Source organism: Haliotis cracherodii, unplaced genomic scaffold (genome assembly GCF_022045235.1).
Source record: "Haliotis cracherodii isolate W230 unplaced genomic scaffold, xgHalCrac1.p SCAF_13, whole genome shotgun sequence".
In the NCBI taxonomy this organism is placed as follows: domain Eukaryota; kingdom Metazoa; phylum Mollusca; class Gastropoda; order Lepetellida; family Haliotidae; genus Haliotis; species Haliotis cracherodii.
In genome coordinates this window covers 39,265,991-39,293,227 of record NW_027266268.1, presented here as the reverse complement: position 1 = coordinate 39,293,227, position 27,237 = coordinate 39,265,991, and the positions used below count along the sequence as shown (strand labels likewise).

Genomic DNA, 27,237 nt, shown 5'->3' with positions numbered 1-27,237 from the left:
CACTCACTCACTACAGTCGATTCGTTTTTTTGGCAGAGATTTCTTCTGACTGTGGCAAGGACTTTGTCGCTTTTAGTTATTTTATAACGTCCTCATACTAGGTAATCTGTCATGTTGTCATGGCAACAACGTGACTTTGCCCAATCAATAAAACGTGTTGCTTGTATCAGATGCATATACACACAACAAAAAACGTGAACCTTTGATATAGTTTATCGTTTTATTCCCGTGTTACAGAGTCTGACCAAACAAACCCCAGACGACTGTATGGAGGCCCAGGAGGGACACGCTGACCAGGTGCATGCAGGCGCCACTCCGGGGTGTAGGAACGGGCACCATGAGACACGTGCAGTTGTTGGCGCCCCACAGATTCACGACTGCATCAGCACATTGCTGGCAGCAGACCGTCACCCCGTTCAGTGAGTTGGTACCTTGGCACGAATCACACTGATTCTGTCGCCAGCAGGGGACATGTTGCCCTGGAAATAGCAGGAATTTCACTGCTAAAATACTAGTGTATGTTTAGATCCTATAAACTACTTTATATCCTAAACATGTTGAACAATTTGTTTAAAATCTAAACAAGTTCGGATCTAAGTAATCATTTTCAAAATGTTTTCAAGATGGCCATATTTAGAATAAATTCCAATCGCACAGTGCTGCTTTGCGGTGTCAATTAGTAAACACATACCTTTTTATTCAACAGTGGCTGATGCTAGGTAGGGCAGGACATGTTTTACCGTTTCGTGAACACCTGGTGTTATCACTCATTTTCAGTGATCCATTCATATAATTTTTACCGCTGTTTTATCTGTTATGGTCAATGTAAACTGTTTCGTCGCATAATCGTGTCTGCCTTTTATCTGATTTTTTATTTACTGAAATACTGTTCAAAGTGGTGTTTGCCAAACTCTCTCACTCACCAACCCAAGGACCTTCATGAATTTGACACAAGTGATACGACACCCATCTACTCTAAACATTGTAACGTACTTCCTGCTGCCTCGCAAGATGGACTGATCCTATTGAATTTTATTACCCAGTCAGTTCAGACCATGACTATGAGTTGGGAATATGCTTAGATATTAAACACATTGCTAAACGTGTTTAGGACACATAAATTGAACTCCTAGATCATTTCATGGCTTTGTTTCTTTCAGGATTAAAACCCAACCCTTAACACGTTTAGAGTTCAATATATTTAGTGTGTGTTTTATCCCTAAAAACATTTTTACAGTGTATCCGGGTAAGTTTAAATGTACGCTGACTCATGCTGACATTCCTTCACCTGAAACAAATGTTCCTCAAATCGAAATCATTTACCAATGTATACAGAGGTTTGACTTACCTTCATCTCCTAGTGTTTGTGTGTATGTACGAGTGTTAGGTCACCTGATCGCGACATTGACGTTCATAAGTGTATGAACGACACAATTTGACGTTTATAAGTTTTTCACGAGACCGTGTTCTTGAAATGACGTAAACACTGACGGACTACTTCCACATTCCTGGGGAAACCCCTGGGAATTCCCCAGCACGAATACATACAGAAGCGTTCTTTCTGATCATTTAGACCCTTTAATCTTGAACTCAGCGTTTTACAATACATTGAGAAATGTCAGAGTTTGACTGCATGATCGTTCACGAATATTCTCGCTACGACCCATCCTAGTGAACAAAACGAAGAAATGCACATCCAAACTATGGTATTATCGACTCGATCTGTGTCTAGGCTGGCAGTGACTGTCTCCAGTAATCTATGACTTTACCTTTGTGTCTATTTGACACATCTTTAATCACCTTTCAATGATCGGCCAATGGATCAATGATGACTAAACCATGTAACCGCCATGGGTTCATTAACAACTCCCGAAATCTCTCCCGTCACGTTTATCGTGTCAGCCATTTTGTACTTAATGTAAGTGTACGACGGCGCCCTGTCATTGTGACTGACTTACTGAGGTTGTTCTTAACAGACCATTCTAATCTAATGGTGATATTATTTGAATACATGTGTTGCGTAAGATAGTTTCTGAAGAGCAAGTTGTGCATCCATACGCTCATGTCACCTCTCTTTTTCAGAAACTATTTTACTCCGCGATATAGCTGGTTGTTGTATGGCCGTCAGTGTAAACATGAAGTCACACGTACTAAATAAAATTGTGTTTAGATCTAGGCCTACATCCTTTGAGGTAAGAAATTGTGATAAAAATTATAAGAACTGACTTTCATTGGGTCTGTGAGTTCATTGGAGTATGAACCTTCATAGAGTAAGGGCCAAACAATGGATGACGTCATACAATAAATGATGTCATAATACAATGGATGACGCCTTATGCGTCCATGAGATCTTGACCCCTTTCGGAATGTTGCACAAGAAAGTGTTCTATAATTAATAATAACATATATAGCCACATTAAAGTAAACTTCAGTAATTGCTACTGAATAGATGATATGTATATGTAAATTGAATCAAGTAATGCTTACTGTCTTGTCCATCAGCGGGCATCCCGGAGAGAGCCAGAATGGCGAATAACACAGCTGCGGGGGACATTTTCAGACGGAGAATGGAGAATGTTGAATCACCTCGTCTTCTGTCCAACAAGGGCTAAACATTAACAGAAGAATGTAGGTACTCACAACGCAATGGACAGGTGCATCATGGTCTGAACTGGTTGCTTTGTGGTATTTTGTAAAATGTGTTTGCAAAATATATTAACAACTAAATATAAGATCATACATTACAGATTATCATAACCCCATGTCAGAATGATGAGAATGATGAGATCTGATAAAACACTGTGTAACCCGCATTGGAGGGGAATACATTTCTCAGCGGGGGAATAAATCCCTTATACCCCGCCACGGGCACTACAGGCTGCACGTCGATTTCTGAGAGACAGAATAAATCCTTTATACCCCACTTCCGACTCGTGGTATAAAACCTTGCTCGCGATGCATAAAACTCCATGTGCCCCTCGTGATCCTGCATTTCTGTTGTGAATTTCATTTACCATTTAAATAACCACTATGCTCTTCACATAGTCCCTTCTTCATATTCGGGGATAAATCATTTTAAATATTTAAGTAAACTAAAATAAGCGGCAAAAGAAAATTTAAGTTGGCAATTTGTAATTTTCCTAAACACAGCGATAACTAGTGGAAAGTTGGTATTGGGAATATGACAGGAACAGGTACCAAAAAACACCTCACCCGAACGCGCCACCTTTGACGGCGCTCGTTCGGTGACAAAAAAATGGTGAAACAGGTTTCCCGCCTATGGCATAAGCTGCACGTGCATGTTAGCTGTATAATCGCGTTCGTCTGCAGGGTATAACAACACGTGATGAAAGCACACAAAAGAAATGCCACGACTGTCACAGGAGCAGAGAGAGAGAGACATCGGTATGGCCGAAATGGGGGCAACACAGGTCCAAATTGCCAGAAGGTTTGGTTGTACACCATTGACAGTAGCCAGGCTGATGCAAGAGTACAGACAGACAGGGAGGGCACACGACAGGCCTAGATCCGGACGACCCAGAGTGACAACACCACGGGAAGACGGTCAGATACGGCTCATTCACCTGCGAAAAAAAATCGTAACGGCGACGGCGACGGCAACATCGTTGGGACATCCCATTAGCCAACGTACAGGATTACGACGACTTCGTGCTGCTGGAATCCGAACGTATCATCCTTTAAATTTCCGAGGAATGGTACTGACTACTCAACATCGACGCCTGAGACTGCGAACGCTGGTAAGTGAGAAATTGGCGTCGAGTGCTGTTTACTGAAATGTTTGGAAATGACGGTAGAGGACGAGTTTATCGACGCAGAGGCTCCGGCGTGTATTCGAGAGGTCCATCCATTCGGCGGTGTAGGTGTCATGGTGTGGGGCGGTATTTGTGGAGATCAGAAGACTGATTTTGGTGATTGTACAGGGAAACCTGAACGCTGTGCAGTACACAGACCAAGTGTTGCAGCCAGTTGTGCTTCCGTGCTTACAAAACCAACAGCAGGGGACAATGTTTCAACACGACAATGCCAGGCCCCATACTGCAAGACTGACTCGGAACTTTCTAAACCAGCAGAACGTTGACGTTTTGCCCTGGCCTGCCCACTCACCCGATATGAATCCTATTGAACATCTGTGGGACCATCTTGACAGACAGATTAGAGCACGCCATCAGCCTCCCGTCAACAGACAAGAATTGCAGCAGGCCCTGAGAGACGAGTGGCAACGGATTCCAGTCCACGTCATCAGAAGACTGACGTCATCGATGAGGCGGCGTATCACAGCATGCATTGAGGCAGCTGGAGGTCATACACGCTATTGAAGGCAACTGTGTCGACAATGAACTTGTAGTGTGTCTGACAATGTTTTGGCGACATTTCAGACAACTTTTGAAAATGAAATTTCTTACCCCACCATTGTTTACCTTGAGCTTACATTACCTGTGATTGCACAATTTAATTCAAACTGTGGTTGATCAATCACTTGATACTCCTCCCTAGATGATATTATAATTCACAACAAAACCTCTTCTTGTTATTTTTTTATCGACCATGGAACTCGACCTATACTTTCTTTTGCCGCCCAGTTTACTTCAGTTAATACAAACCTTTCACAATTTCGCTGTCAACGTTCAACCACAGATAGTTACATCTCTTCACGTTGTTAAAACAGTAATATACATTGAATAGCTACAAAGATGCTCAGGAATCTGCCGAATCAGATTAGAAATAGACTGTAGACTACATGTACTTGGATATGAAGTCATCAGTAAACAATGTCAACAAATTCAGACATCATATAAACGTTTATGTCAGCGTTGATATAGAGAATTTCACCCGAATGTCTTTTGATGTAAAAAATATCAACACGAGTTGATGAAACTGGACAAACTCGAGCTCCGAGGCTTGCTAAGGAGTTTTTTAACTTTTATCAACGAGTGTTGATATATACTCGGATAATTTGGGCCATAAAACCAAAGATTAGCGGACCAAGAGGTGCAACATGAAGACTGAGGTTTAATGTGTTATAGTGTCAGTGATAAATTTCACGGATCAAAATGATCACAACAAGGACATGCAAGCCATCAGTCGGAAAAACGCACCCAGCGCATCAACAAAAGGGCCATGGAGCTGCACGCACTGCACGTGCAGCAGCACTATGAACGGTATTAAAGTGCATGTGTTTTATTGCCTGGCATCTGCGTCAATCGAACAGCGACAGTTCAACAACATGCCAAGATAAACAGCAGTGCAAAGAAACAACCTCATAGGTCAGACAGGAGGATCCCGATCAGTTGTAGCCAGGGTTTTCAATGTAGCGCCCAGCACCATCACAAGGCTATGAGATCGGTTTCAACGGCATGGGTTAACACGTGATCGGCCAAGCTTAGGACGACCAAGAGTAACCACCCCCGCCCAAGATCGCTACACCCAACTGCGCGATCAACAGGAAAGGACGACCACAGCCACCTCAACCGCATCACAAATACCCGGACTGCGCAGAATCTCCGACCAGACCGTACGAAAACGTTAAAGAGCTGCAGGTCTACGAGCAAGACGTCCTCCGTCGAGGGGATGGAAGAGCATGGGTCTACAGACGTTGGGGAGAACGTTACGCCGGAAACTGCGTACAAGAAGTGGACAGGTTTGGTGGTGGTAGCGTTATGATGTGGGCGGGTATCTCTCATCATGGCATTACAGGTTTGGTCTATATCCAGGGCAATCTAACGGCTCAACGATACATCAACGAAATTCTCCTACCACACGTCCTCCCAATTTCAACCATCGGCAACGGTATATTCCAGCTGGACAACGCTCGACCGCATACAGCAGGGATCACAATAGCCTTTCTACACAACAAAAACGTTGATATTCTCCCCTGGCCCTCCAGATCCCCGGATTTGAACCCGACAGAGCACCTGTGGGATGAATTGGATAGACGGCTACGTCGACGTAAAAAACAATCCAAGACGTTGAACCATTTGGTTTTTGCGTTGCAGGCCGAGTGGGCTGCCATTCTCCAGGATGTGATTCGCAAACTCGTCTCTTCCATGGGCAGGAGATGTCAGACCGCTATCGATTCCAACGGGGAACATACGCGTTATTGATGGTAGCTGACCTTGACCTAGGACGTTTCCTATGTACTGATAACTGAGATGACTACAATCACCAAGTGTTTTCTCCACAACATTTGGGTTCAGTACCTTGTACGTTCCTCGTATAAATATAATTTCCTACCTCACTAAAATCATCTGGCTTTGCGTTTCTTCTTTTGAAGAGTATGATATCAACTCCAGCTTCTGGTGTCTACATTTCCCCTTCATGCCGAACAATATACTATCAGCTCCAACATCTGATGTCTACATTTCCGCTTTCACCGAAGTGGTAAACGTCTGAGATCTGCATCACTTCAGGCTTTCCTCCCACATTAAGCTGACAAGCAGTGATATAACTGGAATACTGTTAAAAGCGGCGTTAAACCAAACTCACTGACTCACTCTCATGAGGCAACATTGTCTAAACACAACGGTATAATAAGATCAACATTTAATGCATCGCGAAAAACTGAGGCTATAAACTACACGTATACGAAGTTTAATTACATTTTGGAAGCAGAGAATTAGGGACATAAGTTTCACTCTTCAGTACGTTCAAAGTTCAGAGATAGCATCGAGGTCGAATTTATAATATCGTACAAAAACGGAAATGTACAGTGAGCTTAACAACAAACTATACATTAAACCAAATGTCATGAAACATTCCATGAAAAGTCTAACAGAAACATAGAGTGATGGCCATAAATAGCGGTTTCAATATGGTTACTTTGTACAAATTGGGTTGTCATCACTTGTGTGAAGAAGAATGTAAGAAACTATAAACAACGGGCGAAGGACAAACAGTCCATGACTTAAGATCTCTAGGCGCTCAGTCGGGTGAGCTAATACTGCACCAGGTGAGCTAATACTGCACCAGGTGAGCTAATGCTGTACAAGAGGAGCACCGGAACAATGCCACGTTACTGGTCCCAACTGTTTCGTTTGTCCTTATCGACCAGTGAAGATCCGGGGTAGAATAGGTCTTCACCAACCAATGCTTGCCATAAAAGGCGGCTATGCTTGTCGTGAGCGGCGACTAACGGAATCGAGATGCATGTCATCGATCCAAATTGCGAGTATCGATGCTCATGATGTCAATCACTGGATTGTCTGGTCCAGATTCGATTATTTACAGACCGCCGTCATATATCTGGAATGTTGCTGAGCGCGAAGTTAAACAACAAACAAACACAACTGAACAACTGAACAACTGACCCCCATCCTCCAAACTGGGAACAAACAAACAAACAAACAAAAAACAAAAAAAACCAAAAAAAAACAACAAACAAACAAACAAACGTCTGTCCTTATCACGACTACTAGTTGAGGAGCATATTCTACACACTCTACTCACATACGTGTACTCCTCCGGAGCAGGGCAGTCGGCCTGTTTGTCTTTACAGCTTCACTGATGCTTCCAACCTCCCACACTGAGACGCAAACAGGATTCAACGTTACTTCCCCCCCATGTAACTATGAGCCTGTACCATGTTCCGGGTTACATTGTGTTCTCCGCAACCCATGTTAGGGAGAGGCGACTATCTCAATCGGCTGGTCTGGCTCGGTGATTTGGTTGATGGAGTATCATCGTACTCCGATAATAATATATCACTGGTTTGTCTGGTTCAAACTCGATTATTTACAGGCAGCTAATATACAGTTAACTACGGTATTAACGAACTCAAATGGACCACTAATTTTAGTTCGTAGTAACCGTAGTTCGTTATAAGCATATACACATGTACAGTAAACTATGTTTATAACGAACACGCTTATAACGAACTGAACGATATAACAAACATATTTTTAGTCCCGGCCATTTGTTGTTTATGTGCTGTACATTTAACGAACTACGGTTATAACGAACTAAAATAGTGGTCCCTTTGAGTTCGTTATAACCGTAGTTCACTGTATACAACAAATGGCCCGGACTAAACATAAGTTCGTCATATCGGTCAGTTCGTTATAAGCGTGTTCGTTATAAACGAAGTTCACTGTAATTTGAATAGTGCGGCGTTAGACAATAGTAAACAAACAAGATGAACGAAAATGGTTATTTTCTACTTTATTATATGTCATCGTAGTTTATTTCAGCATTCACTTGAGCCATCGTCACATGTTACAGCAGCAACAATAGTGTTGTCACAATATGTTTTTCCTAAGCTGCATAGTCTCTTTAACACACGCTGCTAGATTTCAATACAACCAACATGTACACTTCTTTCAAAAATCGTTTATTACCCTGTCTTACTGCACAATTGGCAGTGGTCGGGTTCTTCAGGTGGAGGGGCACGGGTGGCCCAGTCGTCTATGGCGCCGCGATTCGCTGTGCAGAGTTGCGTCCCTTGGGCACGCCAGAAACCTATGATTGTGGGTTCGAATCCCGGTTTGCCCCAATTATGTTTCTAGGTTTATTAGCACCATACCCGTGCTCGAGGGGTTCGCCGAAGTGGTAAACGTCTTAGACCTGCATCACTTCTGGCTTTCCTCCCACATGAAGCTGACACGCCGTGATATAACTGGAATAATGTTAAAAGCGGCGTTAAACCCAACTCACTCACTCACTCTTCAGGTGGAGATCGAGGTCAAGACAGGCGGTGTCTAATACGGAACCAAATCACTCAGGCATTTCTGGCGTTACCAAAATGTCGGAACTACAACACCCGTGTCTACGTCACTTGTGTGGCTTGATTGGTTGCTGATAATGTTGACGATGTGATCGACTTCCAGTGAATGTCCGGTTCTTCGTTGCTATCTATGGGGAAATTGTTTCAGTTTGGGTCATGTCGACATACGTTCTAATGGCATCTCTCAATTCGGAGAGGGATATCGTCTTCTGTGACAGTGGCTACCCTCAGTACTGACAAGAAGATGTCTGTAGATATTCAATTTGGACCAGACATTCCAGTGATTGATTACATGAGCATCCAACCACGCAATTGGGATACGATGACATGCCTCAACAAAGTCAGCAAGCCTGACCCGATCCCGTTAGTTGCCTCTTACGACAAGCATAATAGCCCTTTACGGTAAGCATTGGTTGCTTAAGACTTATTTCTGATCTTTACGGATGTGCTCATGATATCAATCACTTGATTGTCTGGTCCATACGCGATTATTTATAGACCGCCGTCATATATCTAGAATATTGCTGAGTAGGGCTTTCAACAACAAACAAACATTTGTTAATTACTTCGACGCCGTGGATCGTAGCTCATAATATCAATTACTGGGTTGTCTGGTCAAGACTCGATAATTTACATTTATGAGCTGAAATGTTGCACATTGCATCGTTAAACAAACAACAATTATCTATTAGGAAGACTTCACTGGATCCAGATCAATGACGTCAAAACAGATTGATGTGTCAGCTTGACCATACTATATTGTAGGTCATTGTATACGTAACGGAATATCAAGGACATGATCGGAAATGAAGCCAAGAGGACAGAGGGCAAAGAGCACTGTCATCCGGTAGCCCTTGTGACTAAGTGGGTGTGTCTGGTTGTCTCTATATGGGACGCGTGAACATCCGGGTTAGAATTGGTCTTCGGCAGCCCGTGCTTGTCTTAAGAGGCGACTATGCTTATAACAGGCGACAAACTTGCAGACCCCATTTGCGTAGGATCGATGCTCTTGATGTCAATCACTGGATTGTCTGGTCTTGAATAATGCTGAGTGAGGCATTAAAAAACAAACAAATAAACAAATATGGGAATTCAAGTTTGTTTAGTACATCAACGTTGAAATGACCGTCAGGTAGCCATCCATGATTTAAAAAGAAACAATATATATTCATCTCAAAAACGAAAGGGTCGGAAGCCCCATTGTTGATGTTGTTTACGACACCCTTGCCTAAATTCCGGTATTTCTTTCTCTCTCGCTCGGGAAATACCGCAATTTAGACACTCGTAAACATAGTATGACACGAACACTCGTATAATATCCTTTATATATTTAATCATGACCTTGACTTTGACATTGAAACCAATAAAGCAGAAAGTCGCCTCTTCCAACCAATAATAACACCTGAATTTGTTCAAGACGAATCGAATTTCCAATATGGCCATCAAGAAACAAGTTCAGTTTAAATGTGTAGATAGTAGTGGGTCTAAAAAACAGGCTTTTTTTTCACAAAACGTTTTAAGTTAGAGAAATGAAATTTACGCACGTCTATCACTGGTCATGATCTAAGTGAGTTAGGTGTCTTAAATGCACTTTTTAAGAGTTATAGTCCTTGCTCCGTGCTTTTTAACTTGGTGCATATTGCGTCAAATGGGGACAAGTTTTCTCAGGAGCTACTGAAGTTACCTGAATAAAGGTTTTCATGCTTATCTTAGAAATACTTGTCAGGACTGAGTTCGCAAATTGGTGACCTTATTTTTTTATAAACAGAGTTATGGTCCTTGCTCCGTGCTTAGATACATGAATGGAAGCGATACTTGTCAAGACATTGGTGCCGTAATTCTTTTCAGAGAAGGGGCATTTTGTGTGTATTAATGTCACATTCAGTCATTTTACCCACATGAACTAGAATAAAGACGACCAGAGGGACCGCCTCGTCTGTTTCATATTTAGATCTTGTTTAAAGATTCAGAGTGACTAAACACGCTCCACAAGACTGTATGACGAGACGGATGTCTTCAACTTTCGAATTGTCAACTTTCCCTTAATGTCAAGAAATATTCAACAGCTTCAGTCTTTGATGTCTAGATTTCACTACTTTTGAGATACAATCGAACATGTTCTTCTACCAAGTTACCAAAGACCACCATACGACTCTTGCTCAAACGTTGTTTCATCATCGCCACAAGGCATGAGTAAAGCTTTCATAAGAGTTTATGGTAGACATGTGGAGGACATTTCCTCATGTGCCGCATTAGTGACGAAAGTTATGTCTAAAGCAATATCCTATTTTGACTTACTACATGTTCCCGTGTTTTTCAGGTGAACAATTGACTTGCCTTTGCATGTGGTTGTGACGGGTGCCGACGTTTGGGCGGGCAACGCTCACCTTTTCGCGAACACCTGGTATCATCACTATTTGATAGTGATTCATAAAAACATGCTCATGATATAGTGGGTTTCGTAAAATCGATGTCTTATAAGTGAGTGAGTGAGTGAGGTTTTACGCCGCTTTAAGCAATATTCTAGCAATATCACGGCGGCGGGCACCAGAAATGGGCTTCACACATTGTACCCATCTGAGGAATCGAACCCGTGCCTTCGGCGTGAAGAGTGAACGCTTTAACCACAAGGATACCCAACCGCCCCAGATTTCCTAAGAACATGGAAATAATGGACTCTAACGTACCAGAACAGATCCCATTAGGCGTAAATATTGATAAAAATTGTATGAATGGATCACTGAAATTTAGTGATGACACCAGGTGTTCACGAAACAAATTCACCAAAGTAATTATGTTTCACAATCTGAAGGGATTTGACAATCATGAAATCATGAAACAATTAGAAACGACCTTTAGAGGTGCATGTAACACTGCTAATAAAATGCATGAATATATCTCCTTTTCTCGAAGTAACCTTACATTCATTGGCGCTCGACAGTTACTGACAACATCTTTGGAAAAATTTCGTCAACAATTTAAAAGCAGAAGGTACTGACAGTTTACACAACTGGCACATGAAGTTCCAGTCCAGCAACGAAACAGTTTGTCGAACGTACTAACACTCATCTGTCACACGTACTTAAATTCATCTGTCACACGAACTTACATTCATCTGTCACACGAACTAACACCCATCTGTCACACGAACTAACACTCATTTGTCACACGAAAGTACTCATTTGTCACACGAACTGACACTTATCTGTCTCGGAAACTAACACCAATCAGTCACACGAAGTAACACACATCTGTCACACGTACTTACATTAATCTGTTGCGCGAACTAACATTCATCTGTCACACGCACTTACATTCATCTGTTGCACGAACTAACACTCATCTGTCACTCGTACCTACACATCTGTCACACGTACGTACACTCATTTCTCACACGTACGTACACTCATTTCTCACACGTACGTACACTCATCTGTCACACGTTCCTTTTTGTATGTAGTTTCTTGTTAGCTAAAATTAGCTTTGTTTGTTTGTTGTTTGACGCCGCACTCAGCAATATTCCAGCTATATGACGGCGGTCTGTAAATAATCGAGTCTGGACCAGATAATCCAGTGATTGTCATCATGAGCATCGATCCACGCAATTGGGATACGATGACATGCATCAACCAAGTCAGCGAGCCTGTTACGACAAGCATAGTCGCTTTTTACGGCAAGCATGGGTTGGTGAAGATCTATGATGTTACACTGAGTGGAAACCTCTTTATTGTAATATTAGTAAAATACACCTTATGTGAAACCTGTGCGAGGCCTTTCAATCTACAGGTTGAACAATTTTACGATGCCCTTTTTAGATAACTTTATGTCCGAAACAAACGGTTATGAAATCAATATTCTGCTGTTGCATAACCTGTTTTCAAGAGTCACGTGACATCGCTCTGAACTTTCATTGTGTGACTATTAAATTCTCCGGTCGATAAGCAACAGATAAACGTATTTGCCCGATTCATTTATCCCCCAAACTCAGATAATTTCATGTCAGTATATAACGAAGCAGTGCGACTCCCTTATGGGAGTCTAACTGTAGACCAAAGACCTGACAGTAGTGAAAGAGAACGGCGTTAAACAGCAGAGTGCAGACAAATCGACGTTGGACGGTTGCCGAGTCTAATCTCTGCTTTCGGTGTCTCTAAAACCAGTTCATGTGACGTATGGTATGAAAGATTGCTACTCACCTTGGGAAATGATGCTTATACTTTACTTGAACCTTTACGGTAAGGGAGTCGGCTCTCGTTTCAATCGAGCGAGACTTTAAGAGTTCACATGATAGGAAAGTATCTCTCATACACAATTCTAGTTTAGATTGCTGGTAAGAATTTTCTTACACGTGTCTCGTAAACAAATGATACACCTATTTCCTTCTACATTAACTTGTTTTGGAACAGATATAAGAGACAATTACCAGCATGGAGTGAATGAGATGTGTTGTAATCCAAAACGGGTACCTTGTAAGATGATTTTAACGTTAAACTTTTGGAGTTAAGAACGCAGGAAAACTTTTTTAAACTGACAGTTTGTAGCATTGGGGGTTAGGAACACATTTTTTCCGAAAGTATTCTTTCCTTCTAATATAAGTTTTCAAATTTTACACATGGCTATGATTAATATAATGATTACTATATGATTATGATAATGAATATTTTTCAAAAGGATATCAGTAACGTATTTTAAGACTGAACAAGTAGGCATTGCTTTAGGACGTTCAGATACTTGTGATTGGGAAATGTCAGGGGTATTGCCAGATATGTTTGCTTAGCTCCCCGTCCCAGGTCAGTGCGCGATAACGTATCTATGGACAAAGGTACCTACCCTCAATTTTGTTCAGTGGTATTTTCCTTCCGTGTAAGTACTTATTTATATGGAATTCATTACTCTCCCTTGTTCTACCCGGGGGCACGGGTGGCCCAGTCGTCAAAGGCGCCGCGATTCGCTGTGCAGAGTTGCGTCCTTTGGGCACGCCAGAAACCTATGATTGTGGGTTCGAATCCCGGTTCGCCCCGATTATGTTTCTAGGTTTGTCAGCACCATGCTCGTGCTTGTGGGTTTCATCGAGGTGGTAAACGTCTGAGACCTGCATCACTTCGGGCTTTCCTCCCACATTAAGCTGACACCCCATGGTATAACTAGAAAACTGTTAAAAGCGGCGTTAAACCCAACTCACTCACTGACTCTTCAAGGCCCCGCTCTTTTGTGCCGTCATGCATGTGTGCATAGAAGGATCGTAAGGTGCAGCAGCCTACAATTTATATCTACAAAGTGTTTTTATGAAACATTGTGTCAAAAAGAAATTTTGACATATTGTTCAGTATTGCCGATCCTCGTGTGGATTCAAAATTACATCTTCAAATAGAATGTGTAGATGAGTGTCTCTTGTCTGAAAAGATGTGTGTCTGCGAAGAACTACCAGCGATCGTAAACAGTAATGACGAAAACAAGACTATCTATTGCAGAACAATCAAACTATTGGAGGGCTACTGTTGGAGGGCTACTGTTAGAGGTCTACTGTTAGAGGGCTACTGTTAGAGGGCTACTGTCCAGTGGTCAGACTATTGGAAGATTTCACTATGAAAGGTCACCGTGACCAACTAACATTCATCTAGCTTTGTTTTCAACCTGTGAAGGTCCGTGGTAGAATAGGCTTTCAGCGACCCAAGCTTGTTGTAAATGGCATTGCTTGTAACAGATGACTAACAGGATCAGGTGGACAGGCTCGGGGTGACTTGGTTGATGCATTTCATTGAAACCCAATTGCGTGGATCAATGCTCATGTTATCAATCACTGGATTCTCCGGTCCACTCTCGATTATTTACAGACAACCGTCATGTAGCTGGAATATTGCCAATTGTGTCGTTAAAATAACAAACAAACAAACTGACTTGTTTAACATATTACCTCAACACAAACTGTCATGCAACCCTAAGTAAATATCATGCCAGTGTTGATAACGAAAGCAGGCAGTAGTTGGTTTAGAGCGTGCCATATGTGACCTTACAGAGTAAGGTCCCACACAGATAGGAGCCTCTACAGCAACAGCCCAGCGTAAGTCAATAATCTGGCCATGTCACCATACCAACACTATCTGACTGCTAATTTTAGCGACCCGTGAAGATCCGGGGTAGAATAGGCCTTCAGCAACCCATGCTTGCCCTTACAGGCGACTAACGGGATCTGGTGGTCAGGCTCGCTGACTTGGTTGATGCATGTCATCGTATCCCAATTGCGTGGATCGATGCTCATGATGACAATCACTGGATTGTCTGGTCCAAACTCGATTATTTACAGACCGCCGTCAAGTAGCTGGAATATTGCTGAGTGCGGCGTCAAACAACAAACAAACAAAGCTAATTTTAGCTAACAAGAAACTACATACAAAAAGGAACCTTTTAATATATTTTTCCAAACAAATAGGAATCTGTCGAGCAGAAAGCAGTATAAATTTGACTCAATACAAAGGATTTACAACTTCTTTACATTATAAAAACAAGGGCGGGTCCAGCATTTTTAAAAGGGGGAGAGGCAGGATATCACAAGCCTCTGGACCCGCCTATTATAAAACTACATACAAACGTGATGCACTGCTTAGTAGTCATCTACATAACGTCCACATGGCTTCTAAAACACCACGCATTTTAAAACAGAGCACCTGGAACATCCCAGATTACTGGATAGAAACACAGGATCAAGTTACATTGGAAACAAACCAGTCGATCTTAGATTCCAGCAACGTTTCCTATGTCCAGAAAAGATGGGAGTGTGGTAAGCGAATGCAGGTCAAGATGTACCAAACGTTTCAGGCAGACAGTGTCTGTAGGATCAGGTTTCAATGTAGGAGGTGTTTCAGGCAGATAGTGTCTGTAGTTTAGGTTTCATTGTAGGAGATGTTTCAGGCAGACAGTGTCTGTAGGATCAGGTTTCAATGTAGGAGGTGTTTCAGGCAGATAGTGTATGTAGTTTAGGTTTCATTGCAGGAGATGTTTCAGGCAGACAGTGTCTGTAGGATCAGGTGTCATTGTAGGAGATGTTTCAGGCAGAAAGTGTCTGTAGGATCAGGTGTCATTGCAGGAGATGTTTCAGGCAGACAGTGTCTGTAGGATCAGGTGTCATTGTAGGAGATGTTTCAGGCAGAAAGTGTCCGTAGGATCAGGTGTCATTGCAGGAGATGTTTCAGGCAGACAGTGTCTGTAGGATCAGGTGTCATTGCAGGAGATGTTTCAGGCAGACAGTGTCTGTAGGATCAGGTGTCATTGTAGGAGATGTTTCAGGCAGTGTATGTAGGATCGGGTTTCATTGTAGGAGATGTTGGAGGCTCATCTGATCAGGCTCTAGTGCACGGGATGGGTCCGGAAGATGCTTCGTTTTAGTAGGATGGGTTCAATGCAGGAGATGTTTCAGGCAGATGGCCAGCGTCAGTGTGATTGCGGATGCAATGACGGACACTCCCCGAGGCAGGGCTGCAATGGAAATGTCGCACGTGCACGTCCCGCCTTCCACCATCTGCAGGACGCCGGGAGTACAGCTCGGGCAGCACACGGTGCCCAGACCGAAAGCATTTGGTTGTGCAGAGGAGCATGACCCGCACTGGTTGTTTGTCCAGCAGTTTTCTATCCCTGGAACGACGGAAACAGTGAGTGAGTGAATGAGTTAGATTTAATGCGGCATTAAACAGTATTACAGTTTTGTGATTGCGTGCCAGCTTAATGTGGGAGGAAAGCCCGAAGTGATGCAGGTCTCAGACGTTTATTGAAACCACTGTTCTGGTGCTGACAAACCAAGAAACATAATCGGGGCAAATCGGGATTCGAACCCACAATCATAGGATTATGGCGTTCCAAAGGGACGCAACTCTGCACCGCGAATTGAGGCGTCGACGGAGATACATACATCACATTTACAAAAAAACCATACTGAATGTGTATATTATAAGTGCAAGCCTACAATTATACGATTAAATGTATGTATGGAGGTACACCATTGCTGCAAAAAACTTGGAATTGAAAACGCTTTTACCATTTTGTTACAACGAGGACTATCATGTGATTATTGATATTAAAATTGTTACAAAAGTTATGACTTACTCATTTCAACTATGTTTATCATAAGACAGAGTGATACCACCGCCAACCAACTTCGTATTGCCGCCATCTTCCAATGCTGCAACGATAACAGAACAGTAATCAGCGACACATGAGAGGGTACTGCTGAACACTGATAGCGTGATCCTTTTGAAGAGTTTATTTGCTGTCTAACGCCGCACTCAGCAATATTCCAGCTGTATGACGGCGGCGTAAACAATCGCGTCTACACCAGATAATCCAGTGATTGCCATCACGAGCATCGATCCACGCAAGTGGGATGCGATGGCATGCATCAACCAAGTCAGCAAGCCTTACCACCCGATCCTGTTAGTCGCCTCTTATCACAAGCATAGTCGCCTTTTACGGGAAGCATGGGTTGCTGAAGCATGCTAGATTTAATCCTAAGCTAAGTCGTTGTTGTTGCATTAAGTGTTTAAGAGGTCGCCTTTTGCCAAAGCAATTTCGGCTGACCTGTCCCTTTTTGGGACTCATGTGTGTGAGTAGGGTACACATATCTATTGGGAGTTTGGTATTCCCATAATTTCTGTTTTTGTATTGATATTATTTTTATTTTCGCATATTGATATAATTGCATTTGTAGCCTTGGCTGCTCTTTTTACATACATTCAAGTAGCTGTCATCTCTCAGAATGCGCTATTGCATCTCTTGGCTTTAGGAGATCTATGACAGATAGCGGATCTAACTGCAATTCTTGAGTTAACCGAGCCCGGGCTGGGACATGGTCTTGACATTCTAGTAACACGTGATCAATGGTTTCAGCCTGATTGTAAGATGAACAAACCTTGTCATAGTGCTTTTTGTGACCGAGTCTGAGGCGTGAGTGGCAATTTCAATTTTCCTTTCATTTGAGTATGAGTTTGGCTTTTGTTGGATCTTGGGTTGAATTGCCATCTGCCGATCTTACTTACATCCTTGTCATGTTTGGGCTATAGAGGCTTTGATTTTGCTTTTTATCTCTAGTTTACTAAAAGGAATTGACTGTATCTCCGCTTTGGCTAGAGCTAGCTTCGCCAGTGAGTCTGTTTTTTTCATTTCCATGAATATGTTTGTGAGAGGGGATCCAACACAGCTCCACCTGTTGCCCTTGGTCCGATAGTTTTGTTTATTCGTATAGAATATTGTTGACTGTGTTTGACCTGGAGTTTGAGTTTCTGCCGCTGATGGCTTGAAGTGCACTTAGCGAGTCTGATAGGACGACTGTCTTTGCTGCCGGAAGTTCCGGTATGAGTTTGAGTGCATGATGAATTGCCTCCAATTCAGCAGTGAATACTGACTGACCATCAGGCAGGGTAACCGAATGTGCTTGGGGTGTGGAGCTGTCACTAAAGCTGAACCACTATCACACTGCCATGTATTGTATTACGTAGCCTGGATGGTCAGTCTGCAGTTCCCCCACACCTCATCCTCAATGCCATGTTTCACAGCAAAAAAAATGCAGTTTCCGGTATCCGGATACCTGCCGGATACCACCGGACACTTACCCAAAACGCGTCCGGGTATCCGGTGGCAGATACCAAGCCGGATACCAGATCCGTGGTATCCGGCATGGACACCTCACCTGAAAGTATGCCACCTGGAATCCGGGTATCCGGCACCGGATACCTCACCGGATACCTCAATCTGGGTGTCCAAGGATCCGGCACTGGATACCAAGGATCCGGCACCGGATACCTCATTCTGAGTTTCCAAAAACATGTCACAATTTGGGGGTGCATTTTGTTCAATTAAGTGTGAAACACCTAAATATATTTAGTGACCACCTGGTCATTATGTACAGACAGTTGACCCGCAAATGGTCATAACAACACAACAGTCAAAGCAACAACAATCTCAATTTATCCCAAAAATAAACAAATAAAGCAAATAAAGCAATACGATAGATGCTATAAGAAGCGTGGGACTTGGTGCGGATAATTGAACAAACAATACACAGTAGGCATATTCCTAGATTTCTCTAAAGCTTTCGATATGGTATGGCATAGCGGACAAATACAAAAACTCCAAAAAGCAGGACAAAAGCCAAATAATAACTATATTCATGACTTCCTAACAAATCGCAAAATAACCGTGGGAATCGAACAAACGCTATCGGAGCAGTGTCCCCTAGAAAATCACACACTCCAAGGCAGCATTCTAAGCCCAACACTTTTCAACATTGTGATAAACGACTTATTCGAGGAATAATTAAATAAAGTTCAAACGTCTAAATAAGCAGATGACGGAGCCCTCTGGATCCGCACTAGTAGCATAAATATGGCACAAAAAATATTGCAGAAGGCATAAAACAATATACAAATATGTGCAAATAGATGGTTCCAATTGGGGGGCCTCCAAAGAGACCCTAATGGGGCACATAATTAATTAGATCAAAAACAGACAATGGATGCCCAATATATAACACCTTAAACACAACACTAAACGATAATCTAAACTCAATCCAATATCAAGCACTTTAGATAATCACACGCACACAACAAGGCACTTCGCTTACGTCACTGCAGGCCCTAACAGGCGAAATCCCCCTGGATTGACGCCGACAACAGTTAACAATTCATGTCGGGGCCTGAAACCAACAAAACACCCTAAACCTTACTGACTCACTCAATGGACTCCAAGCTATTAGAAACAAAAACAGAAAATATCGACCTAAATTAATTCAACAGATGCTCAAAAGCTGCCAAACAGCTCCGCAATCTCGGTAAAGAAATAGAATTCGTATGGATCGCTGCCCGTCGGAATGTTTGGTAACGAACAACCCTCTAGTCCACAATAATCTGTAATAAAATATGTCTCCGGCACCACTTCTAAACCAACTAAACGACCTTCAAAACTTCAAAGCATTAGGCATACTCCTAATTACAACAGGCCTACTAGGCCGCTTCTAATAACTACAAAATCATTCTACACCATGCTAAAATCCTAAGAAAAATATATATAATACAAAAACAAACTGAAAGAATAAATACATAACGATTACAATAATAAAACACAAAATAACCCAAAACCACACAAACTCCCTTAGTGCCCCAACCTATTGCGCGTCATTCTTCAAAATTCCAAATTTCCCCTAAATTGTATCAGCCTGGTTCCCTGGGTATGCTGCGCTGGCGCAACACTCATCCGGGCAATGACTGCACAATGGCCGCCTCCACCAGACGAACAAACATGGCGGACACGACATGTATTTACTATCGAAAAACGCTAGAACGGGTGGTTATAATTTTTTCTTAGCATTTTCATGAATGCTCTATTTAATGATAGGGTCTGTCATTGATTCTGATATTGGGCCTTTGGATTTTATTCTCATAAAAAGCCATTCATTTGGCATTTGTTTGAAAAGAAAACCAATATGATCATGATGGTAATACATAACATAAAAGTGCAGATTTCACAGAAAATGTAAGATTTGAGGATGAAAGCTGGAGTCACATGTGTACTTTCCACTATTTATTTGTGACCTCTTAAGGGTGATGATTACCCGGTACCAATGGCACCTGTCCTGACTATGAGAACCATAGTTTGGGGGGCTCAAAGCCAGTACCAAAGCATATACTGACATCATTTAGAGCATGATATACATGTAGATCTGACAAAAGTAATAACTCACATAATGTAATATGATGTCATCTTTTATTCTGCTAGTGCATTTGAATCTGTTTGCTTCACACTCTTATGCTTTAACAGTACTGCTTCCATGCCTGGTTCCACACAGAATCAGTGATTTTTCTTTGATCATAATTTGTACTGAATTTGTTGACCAATTTTTCATTGTAATTTACATACTAACAAGTTCCAAAACTAATTATGTAACTTTGTTTTTGCTTTTATTCAGGACATCATGTTAATCAGCTTTGCATATTTTAGATTGTTCAATTTGTTGTGAAAAAACATGATGGAATTTTCTCAGATGTCTGATTGTTGAAAACCCTTTGGAGTTAACGTAGATTGGTCAGTACAATCATCTTAAATTACATTTATTTTTAATGTGCTTGAACGTTATGGTTATTTGTTATTTGCATGTGTGTGCCTTAGAATGTATTATTTGAATTTTGATGATAAATAATAGGTATAATTATAACATGCCACACCATGACTACTGTTACATTTTCACATGTTTCATCCTGTGAAAAAGAGAATACACATGGATGTGTATGCCACTGTACCAAATTTATACAAATTAATTAACATATTCTTTATTGTTATACCATTCAGATCCGACATTTTTACAAGCACACACATAGTTAAAAAACACTATAATGGATTTAATCAATTATTTTTCCAAAATAAATAGATCTATGTATGATTAATTTCATTGTGTAATAAGAAAACAAAAGCCAAATGAATGGCTTTTCATGTGAATAAAATCAAAAGGCCAGTGAAGACCCTATCATTATATACCATCATTACGGATCAAAAGTGTTGGTTTTTTCTAGTTATTATACAGGGCGTTCAATAACTACGCTTAACCCACCACTTTACAATGGGAGAAAACGGGGCATTATCGGCGACATTTGCGTCATAAAATAAATATGCTAACGGTATTTCATTAACGCGGTCGTTTAATTCCATGTATCATGTGAACGATTTCGTGACAACAGTGAGCTGACACGAAATATTAACGAAAATAGCACTGTCGAAAATGGGGTATGTGTCCTTGTTTATATTTACCGATGGGACAACCACTTTCGAGTCTCGTAACAGCTTAAATAATGTTTCCTTCACTAAAAGTAACTATAAAAAATTAAAAAAAATTATAACCACCCGTTCTAGCGTTTTTCTATAATAAATACATGTCGTGTCCGCCATGTTTGTTCGTCTAGTGGAGGCGGCCATTGTGCAGTCATTGCCTTGGAACCCGGCTGCTATGATGTCGGGTCTGGACTGACTGCCTGCCCAGATCGAGGCTCTCTACTAGGCACACCTGCACATTCCACATGGTCACATGATCCTTTTTAATGATGGCGTTGATGCTATTTAAATGTTAAGTTAGGTTAAGAATTTATGGATGAATAATTCTTTATTACAATTCAGAGCGACGTTTCGGTGTAGGTTCTAACACTGTTATCAAGCAAGTGATTTTCAGAGTTTGGTTGGCAAGTATATATACAAGTAGAAGCCAATGTTTAACATCCTACCTGTATACTCTGGAAATCACTTCCTGGATAACGGTGTTAGAACCTACACCGAAACGTCGCTCTTAATTGTAATAAAGAAATTGTTCATCTATAAATTCTTATCCTTACTTAATGCTCCAACTACTAAATGCCTATCAAAGAAGTAATTAAACGTTCACACATTTTTCTAGAATTTGGCCGGCTCAATTGAACGATAACGTGAGCTCTGATGCAAAGACACGAATGCATACCAGAATTTAGTTTGATATTCATTAATGCGCTTGACATGTATATCTTTACATGGCTAATGAAGCGTATGTCATACCTTGAGGACGAAGAATTCCCTTTTAACACTGCGTCATTCACAACCTTGTGCGGGGAAAATCATCTGGGGCGTTTTAGATCACGCCACTCGGATTACCTCGTGTTTATTCTTACTTGGACCCCGGCGTCTCACCTGGACGCATAGACGGGCCATATTGGTGACATTGAGAACGCAACCGAGGTACAGTCCGTTTGACTCCAAATGAGAACGATGAATTGCAAAATAACTCGAAATCCAGAAAAGTGTATAAAACATCAATACGGTACTTGACCATGAATACCCTGTACCCAACAAAATCTGAATTTTGTTTATTTTAAGACCCATGACGGATGAAGTTCTTTAAGTAACTGCCATTTAATTTTGTAGAGAAATTTGTACATGACACGTAGGGGGACAAACCGTGGAAGGAACAGCACAAGCACGGTCTGCACGTGCTACACAGTGACCGTGTTCATTCAATGACAAGATGCGCTACTCAGCAGATGTTAAACAGTTGATGTTGAATGTGTATGATTTCTTTAGAAGTGAAGCAGAAAGAGCAAAGCCTTTTTATGCAATAAATTCTTGAAACGAGCTTCAAAAGCTCTTGGTATGTCCCCTCAGAAACTTAAAAATGTTGTTAGTCGACGAGATATCCGTTCACGGTATAGAGCTCGGATTAAAACATATTTGGATCCCATTCTCTGATGTGTCATTCGTTTTGTTGCAGCAGTACCCCAGAAAATCAAGTGTCGCCTGATACAAAACGCCCCTCGCTTATTTACACTGCTGACACATACATGGATGCCGTGCGGGTCAAGGTGTGTGACGTACAACCCCGGGCATTGTGAAACATAGCCTGGTCATTGCAACATACAACAAGGATTCCTGGGCGTGGTGCTGATTAGCATTGCCCCAGATAGATAAACAACATACTTCATTCTAGAGCACCAAACATCTCGTAGATCCAGCTGTCGTTCCCAACTAAAGCACATGAACCCTGTTGTATACAAGTAGAGATTGCTGCAGAGCATCAATAGCTCCCCGCAATGTAATGTTATGTGCAGAGGAAGGAAGTGTAAGCTATTGGAGGAGAGAATTTGTGTTAAGTACAAATTGGTTGTTATTAATGTAGTTATCTTTGGAAAGTACGTGTACGCTTCACTCAGACATGAATGGTTATAATGATATCAATTATGTAAGAACATTTAATGGAGAACTGATAAAGAAGACATATTTCTTTGCAACGAATCTTCAGGCAAGTTGGTATCACTTGTTGAAAAAGACGTATTCACAAATATTTATGAAAGTATTGAGTTTATTAGATTGGCACTCTCCTATGCCGGTGATGAAATGAAGAAAGTCGTTCACATGGATAAGAAAACACAACAATGGTTTAATTGGGAATGTCAGTTACAAAAAAGAGAGATGTACATGCCTCAACAAATACAGAAGAGATAAAGATTTGCAGTCGTTAAGGGAATATACAAGAATTAGATATCTTTACAAAACCTCGTGCAGGGAAAAGAAACATATTTTTCTTGAAAACAAAAACAAAATAAAATTGGAAGGTAACATTAAGTCGTCGAAAGAATTTTGGACAACCCTCGGAAAGCTAATCCACATTATGAGTTTAAAAATAATATTGAAATTGATAACTCGTATAATATTTCAAAAATATGATTAGTGGTAATGGTGTTAGGGATGATACCATCTTTGAATTTTCAGGTCAGGAAACATATGACAATGACATAACTGACTCGCCAATTACAAGAGAGGAAATTCAAGTTATCTACGAGCATAGATGGTTTAATTCCAGAGTTTTTTAAACATTCTGTCAACATTTTACTCCCATACCTTGAATTACAGTTTGATATGATTTAGAAACGTCTTATTTCCCAAAAGAGTGGACCATCGGTGTGATTGTTCCAATACGCAAATCAGAATCATGTAATGATACGAACATTTATCGAGGAATTACCCTTCTGAGTGTTTTTAGCAAAATATTTGTTTCTATTATCAACAAAAGAGTCACTTTTGGTCAGATTCATTTGATAATTTTTCGGAAGAACAAGCAGGTTTTAGACAAGGGTACTCAACCACGGATAATATTTTCATAATTCATGCGATTATTCACAAATACATGCAGATAAAAGGTGGAAATTTGTATGCAATATTTGTAGATTTCAAAAAGGCGTTTGATTCTGTAAACAGTAACATAATGTGGTCATTGTTTCTATCAAATGGTGTGAGTAATAAAACGGGTAAATTATTATGCAATATTTATCAAAATGTGAAGTCTTGTGTTAAAAATGGGGGAATATATTCTGATGCCTTCACAGGTAACATTGGTGTACACCAAGGCTGTATTCTTAGCCCCTTCCTGTTCTGTTTTTTCATCAATGAACTGACTGCACAACTAACTGAGGATAATTGTACTGATAGTATACAGCTGCATCCAGATATTGTTGATATATTTCTGCTGCTTTTTGCTGGTGATATAGTTCTGTTCTCTAGTACGATAAAAGGTTTACAGAATTTGATAGAAAAGTGTTAAAACGAAAGTGTTCGTTTTTAAAAAGTAGGGAACAATGGTTCTTCAACTCACAACCGTTACAAATTGTCACTTCTTATAAATGGGGTTACTTTCACAGGCAGATTATCGTGGAATTACCACACCAGTAATGCAGCAATGCAGGCAAAAAAGATACTAATGGGAGTCTTACATAATTTAACAACTTTGACTGATCTTTCGTATAAAACCTTTTTTGAAATATTTGATACAAAAATTACTCCAATTTCATTTATATAGAGCAGAGGTCTGGGTCATGAGCTGGTCCATCTATATGCTTGTAAACGATTCCTTGGCGTAAAAAAAACTGTACATCGTGTGTTATGGTATATGGTGAATGTGGACGTGTACCACTTTACATATTTAAACATTTTAGAATTCTCCAGTATTGGTTCAAAATTCTTAAAATGCCTATTGGTAGATTACCTAGAAAATGTTATAATGAAAAACACGGAATCCGCAATAGGGTATATGATGTAAAGTCGTTATCAAATGAATGCGGCTATGAGTTTATTTTTCATAATCAATGAGTACATAACAATCCAGATTCGTTTTTAGTATCTCTGCGCCAAAGACGTAAGGATATTTACTTATAAAACTGGTCATCGCATGTTTTAAGATCAGAAATATGCAATTATTACAAGCTTTTTAAGACAACTATTTCCCCTGAATACTATTTATTTGATGTCAATTTTAAAAAAGCTAAGACTAACTTTAGCACAATTTAGGTGTAACTCTCATAGAATATGTGAGCAATGTGGTTTAAATGTGACTGAAGATGAGTTACATTTTCTGTTAGTTTTTCCAAAATACGACAACTTAAGAAGAAAATATATTTATCTGCCTTTTTATGTACATGCCACTCACAGAAAATTATATCTATCATGTCAACAACTGATAAAGATACTCTAAAACATCTATCAATGTACATTTATCATGAGAGAGAGAGAGAGAGAGAGAGAGAGAGAGAGAGAGAGAGAGAGAGAGAGATTTTTTTTACAAAAGTTGGCACTCACTAATTAAATAAAAATACACGACCAAATCGGAAGTCTGGCGGCGTCATTTGTGCGGGGGCACCTAGTCGTCACGAGCTTAACAATACCGCAGCTGTCACAACTTCGGGGGTCATGTAAAGGTCAACGCCTTGTGATGGGTTTGGCTTTATACGTCCGTGGTGTCCAGCGCCTGGACTAGATCTGTCGCCAGTCAGATTATAATTTGCATTGATATATTACATTTTTGGGCTAAAAACATAGTCATATTATATAATAATTTGTTATGTATGTTTATGATCAGATAGTGTAATACATCATCAGTGTGACAGCAGGAGTTAGATAATGGAGGAGTGAGATAGTTGAGAAACAGTATGCGACACATGACGAGTGTATGTGACAGTCTAACGGCGTCATTTTAAAGGCTTTGTGCCCGGCGGACCTGCTCGTCACGTGCTTAACAATACCGCAGTTGTCACAATGTCGGGGGTCATGTCAAGGTTACATAGGTCGTCAACGTCTTGTGATAGGGGAATGTACTGACCTTTCAGCGAACGTTTTGCTGATAGTGGTTCGAGGTAGATTGGTTTGGCTTGATACGTCCGTGTTGTCCAGCGCCTAGACCAGATCTGCCGCTTGTCAGATTTCGTCTCGATCACACCCGGAAACACCCGAGTCAGAGCGGATGGCCAATCCTAGCTATGCAACACGATGTATGAGTGCCGAAGCAACGATCACTCCACAGATGCAAAACGAATTTAACCGAGGCAGCCATTTATTCATGGCTAGATAAATATACGTTCATATCTTTTAGTAACCATTTTGTTTTATTTACAACACATCGATTATAAACACAGGTGAACGTAAGATATATTACATATTATATTTGTTTACATCATACAAGATTTGTGATAGAATAGGTCTTCAGCAACCCAAAGCTTGCCGTAAATCGCGAGTATGCTTAGGTTGTAACACTGTTATCAAGCAAATAATGTACAGAGTATGGTTGACAAGTATATATACAGGTATGAGGCAGTTTTGATACAGTTGAGTAGGTTAGGATGTAGTTACACTGGAGTGGAGAAGCCTGTTACGTACACAAAAAAAGTAAATATTTAGACAGGTGAAGCCAGTGGTTTGATTGTTTGTTTTTTAACGCCGCACACAACAATATTCCAGCTATATGGCGGCGGTCTGTAAATAATCAAGTCTGGACCAGACAATCCAGTGAGTTATATCATGAGCATCGATCCACGCAATTGGGATACGATGACATGCTTCAACCAAGTCAGCGAGTCTGACCACCCGTTCCCGTTAGTGTCCTGTTACAACAAGCATATTCACCTTTTACGGCAAGCATGGGTTGCTGAAGACATATTCCATCCCGGATTTTCACGGGT

The 27,237-nt window shown here is 41.0% G+C and overlaps 2 protein-coding genes across 5 annotated transcripts; both read right to left on the bottom strand.

Annotated features, from left to right (window-relative positions):
• Positions 1-222: 222 nt before the first annotated feature.
• Positions 223-7,572, bottom strand: LOC139459333 (uncharacterized). 2 transcript variants are annotated; one of them, XM_071240791.1, is made up of 3 exons: positions 7,465-7,572; positions 2,488-2,608; positions 223-479 (listed from the first exon to the last, which is right to left on the bottom strand). In XM_071240791.1, exons 2-3 carry the CDS (start codon positions 2,552-2,554, stop codon positions 232-234), a joined length of 315 nt encoding a protein of 104 aa, XP_071096892.1. In that variant the 5' UTR covers positions 2,555-2,608; positions 7,465-7,572; the 3' UTR covers positions 223-231. The 2 variants fall into 2 exon arrangements, with proteins under 2 accessions (XP_071096892.1, XP_071096893.1); XM_071240792.1 differs by having other exon boundaries at positions 7,469-7,552.
• A 7,554-nt stretch (positions 7,573-15,126) lies between these two features.
• On the bottom strand, positions 15,127-26,462 carry LOC139459332 (uncharacterized). Of its 3 annotated transcripts, XM_071240789.1 has the most exons (4): positions 22,295-22,365; positions 19,457-19,471; positions 16,835-16,910; positions 15,127-16,366 (listed from the first exon to the last, which is right to left on the bottom strand). In XM_071240789.1, the coding sequence occupies exons 3-4, from the start codon at positions 16,899-16,901 to the stop codon at positions 16,131-16,133; spliced, it is 303 nt and encodes a 100-aa protein (XP_071096890.1). In that variant the 5' UTR covers positions 16,902-16,910; positions 19,457-19,471; positions 22,295-22,365; the 3' UTR covers positions 15,127-16,130. The 3 variants fall into 3 exon arrangements, with proteins under 3 accessions (XP_071096890.1, XP_071096891.1, XP_071096888.1); XM_071240790.1 differs by lacking the exons at positions 19,457-19,471; positions 22,295-22,365 and adding an exon at positions 26,382-26,462; XM_071240787.1 differs by lacking the exon at positions 19,457-19,471 and having other exon boundaries at positions 22,295-22,378.
• Positions 26,463-27,237: the final 775 nt, after the last annotated feature.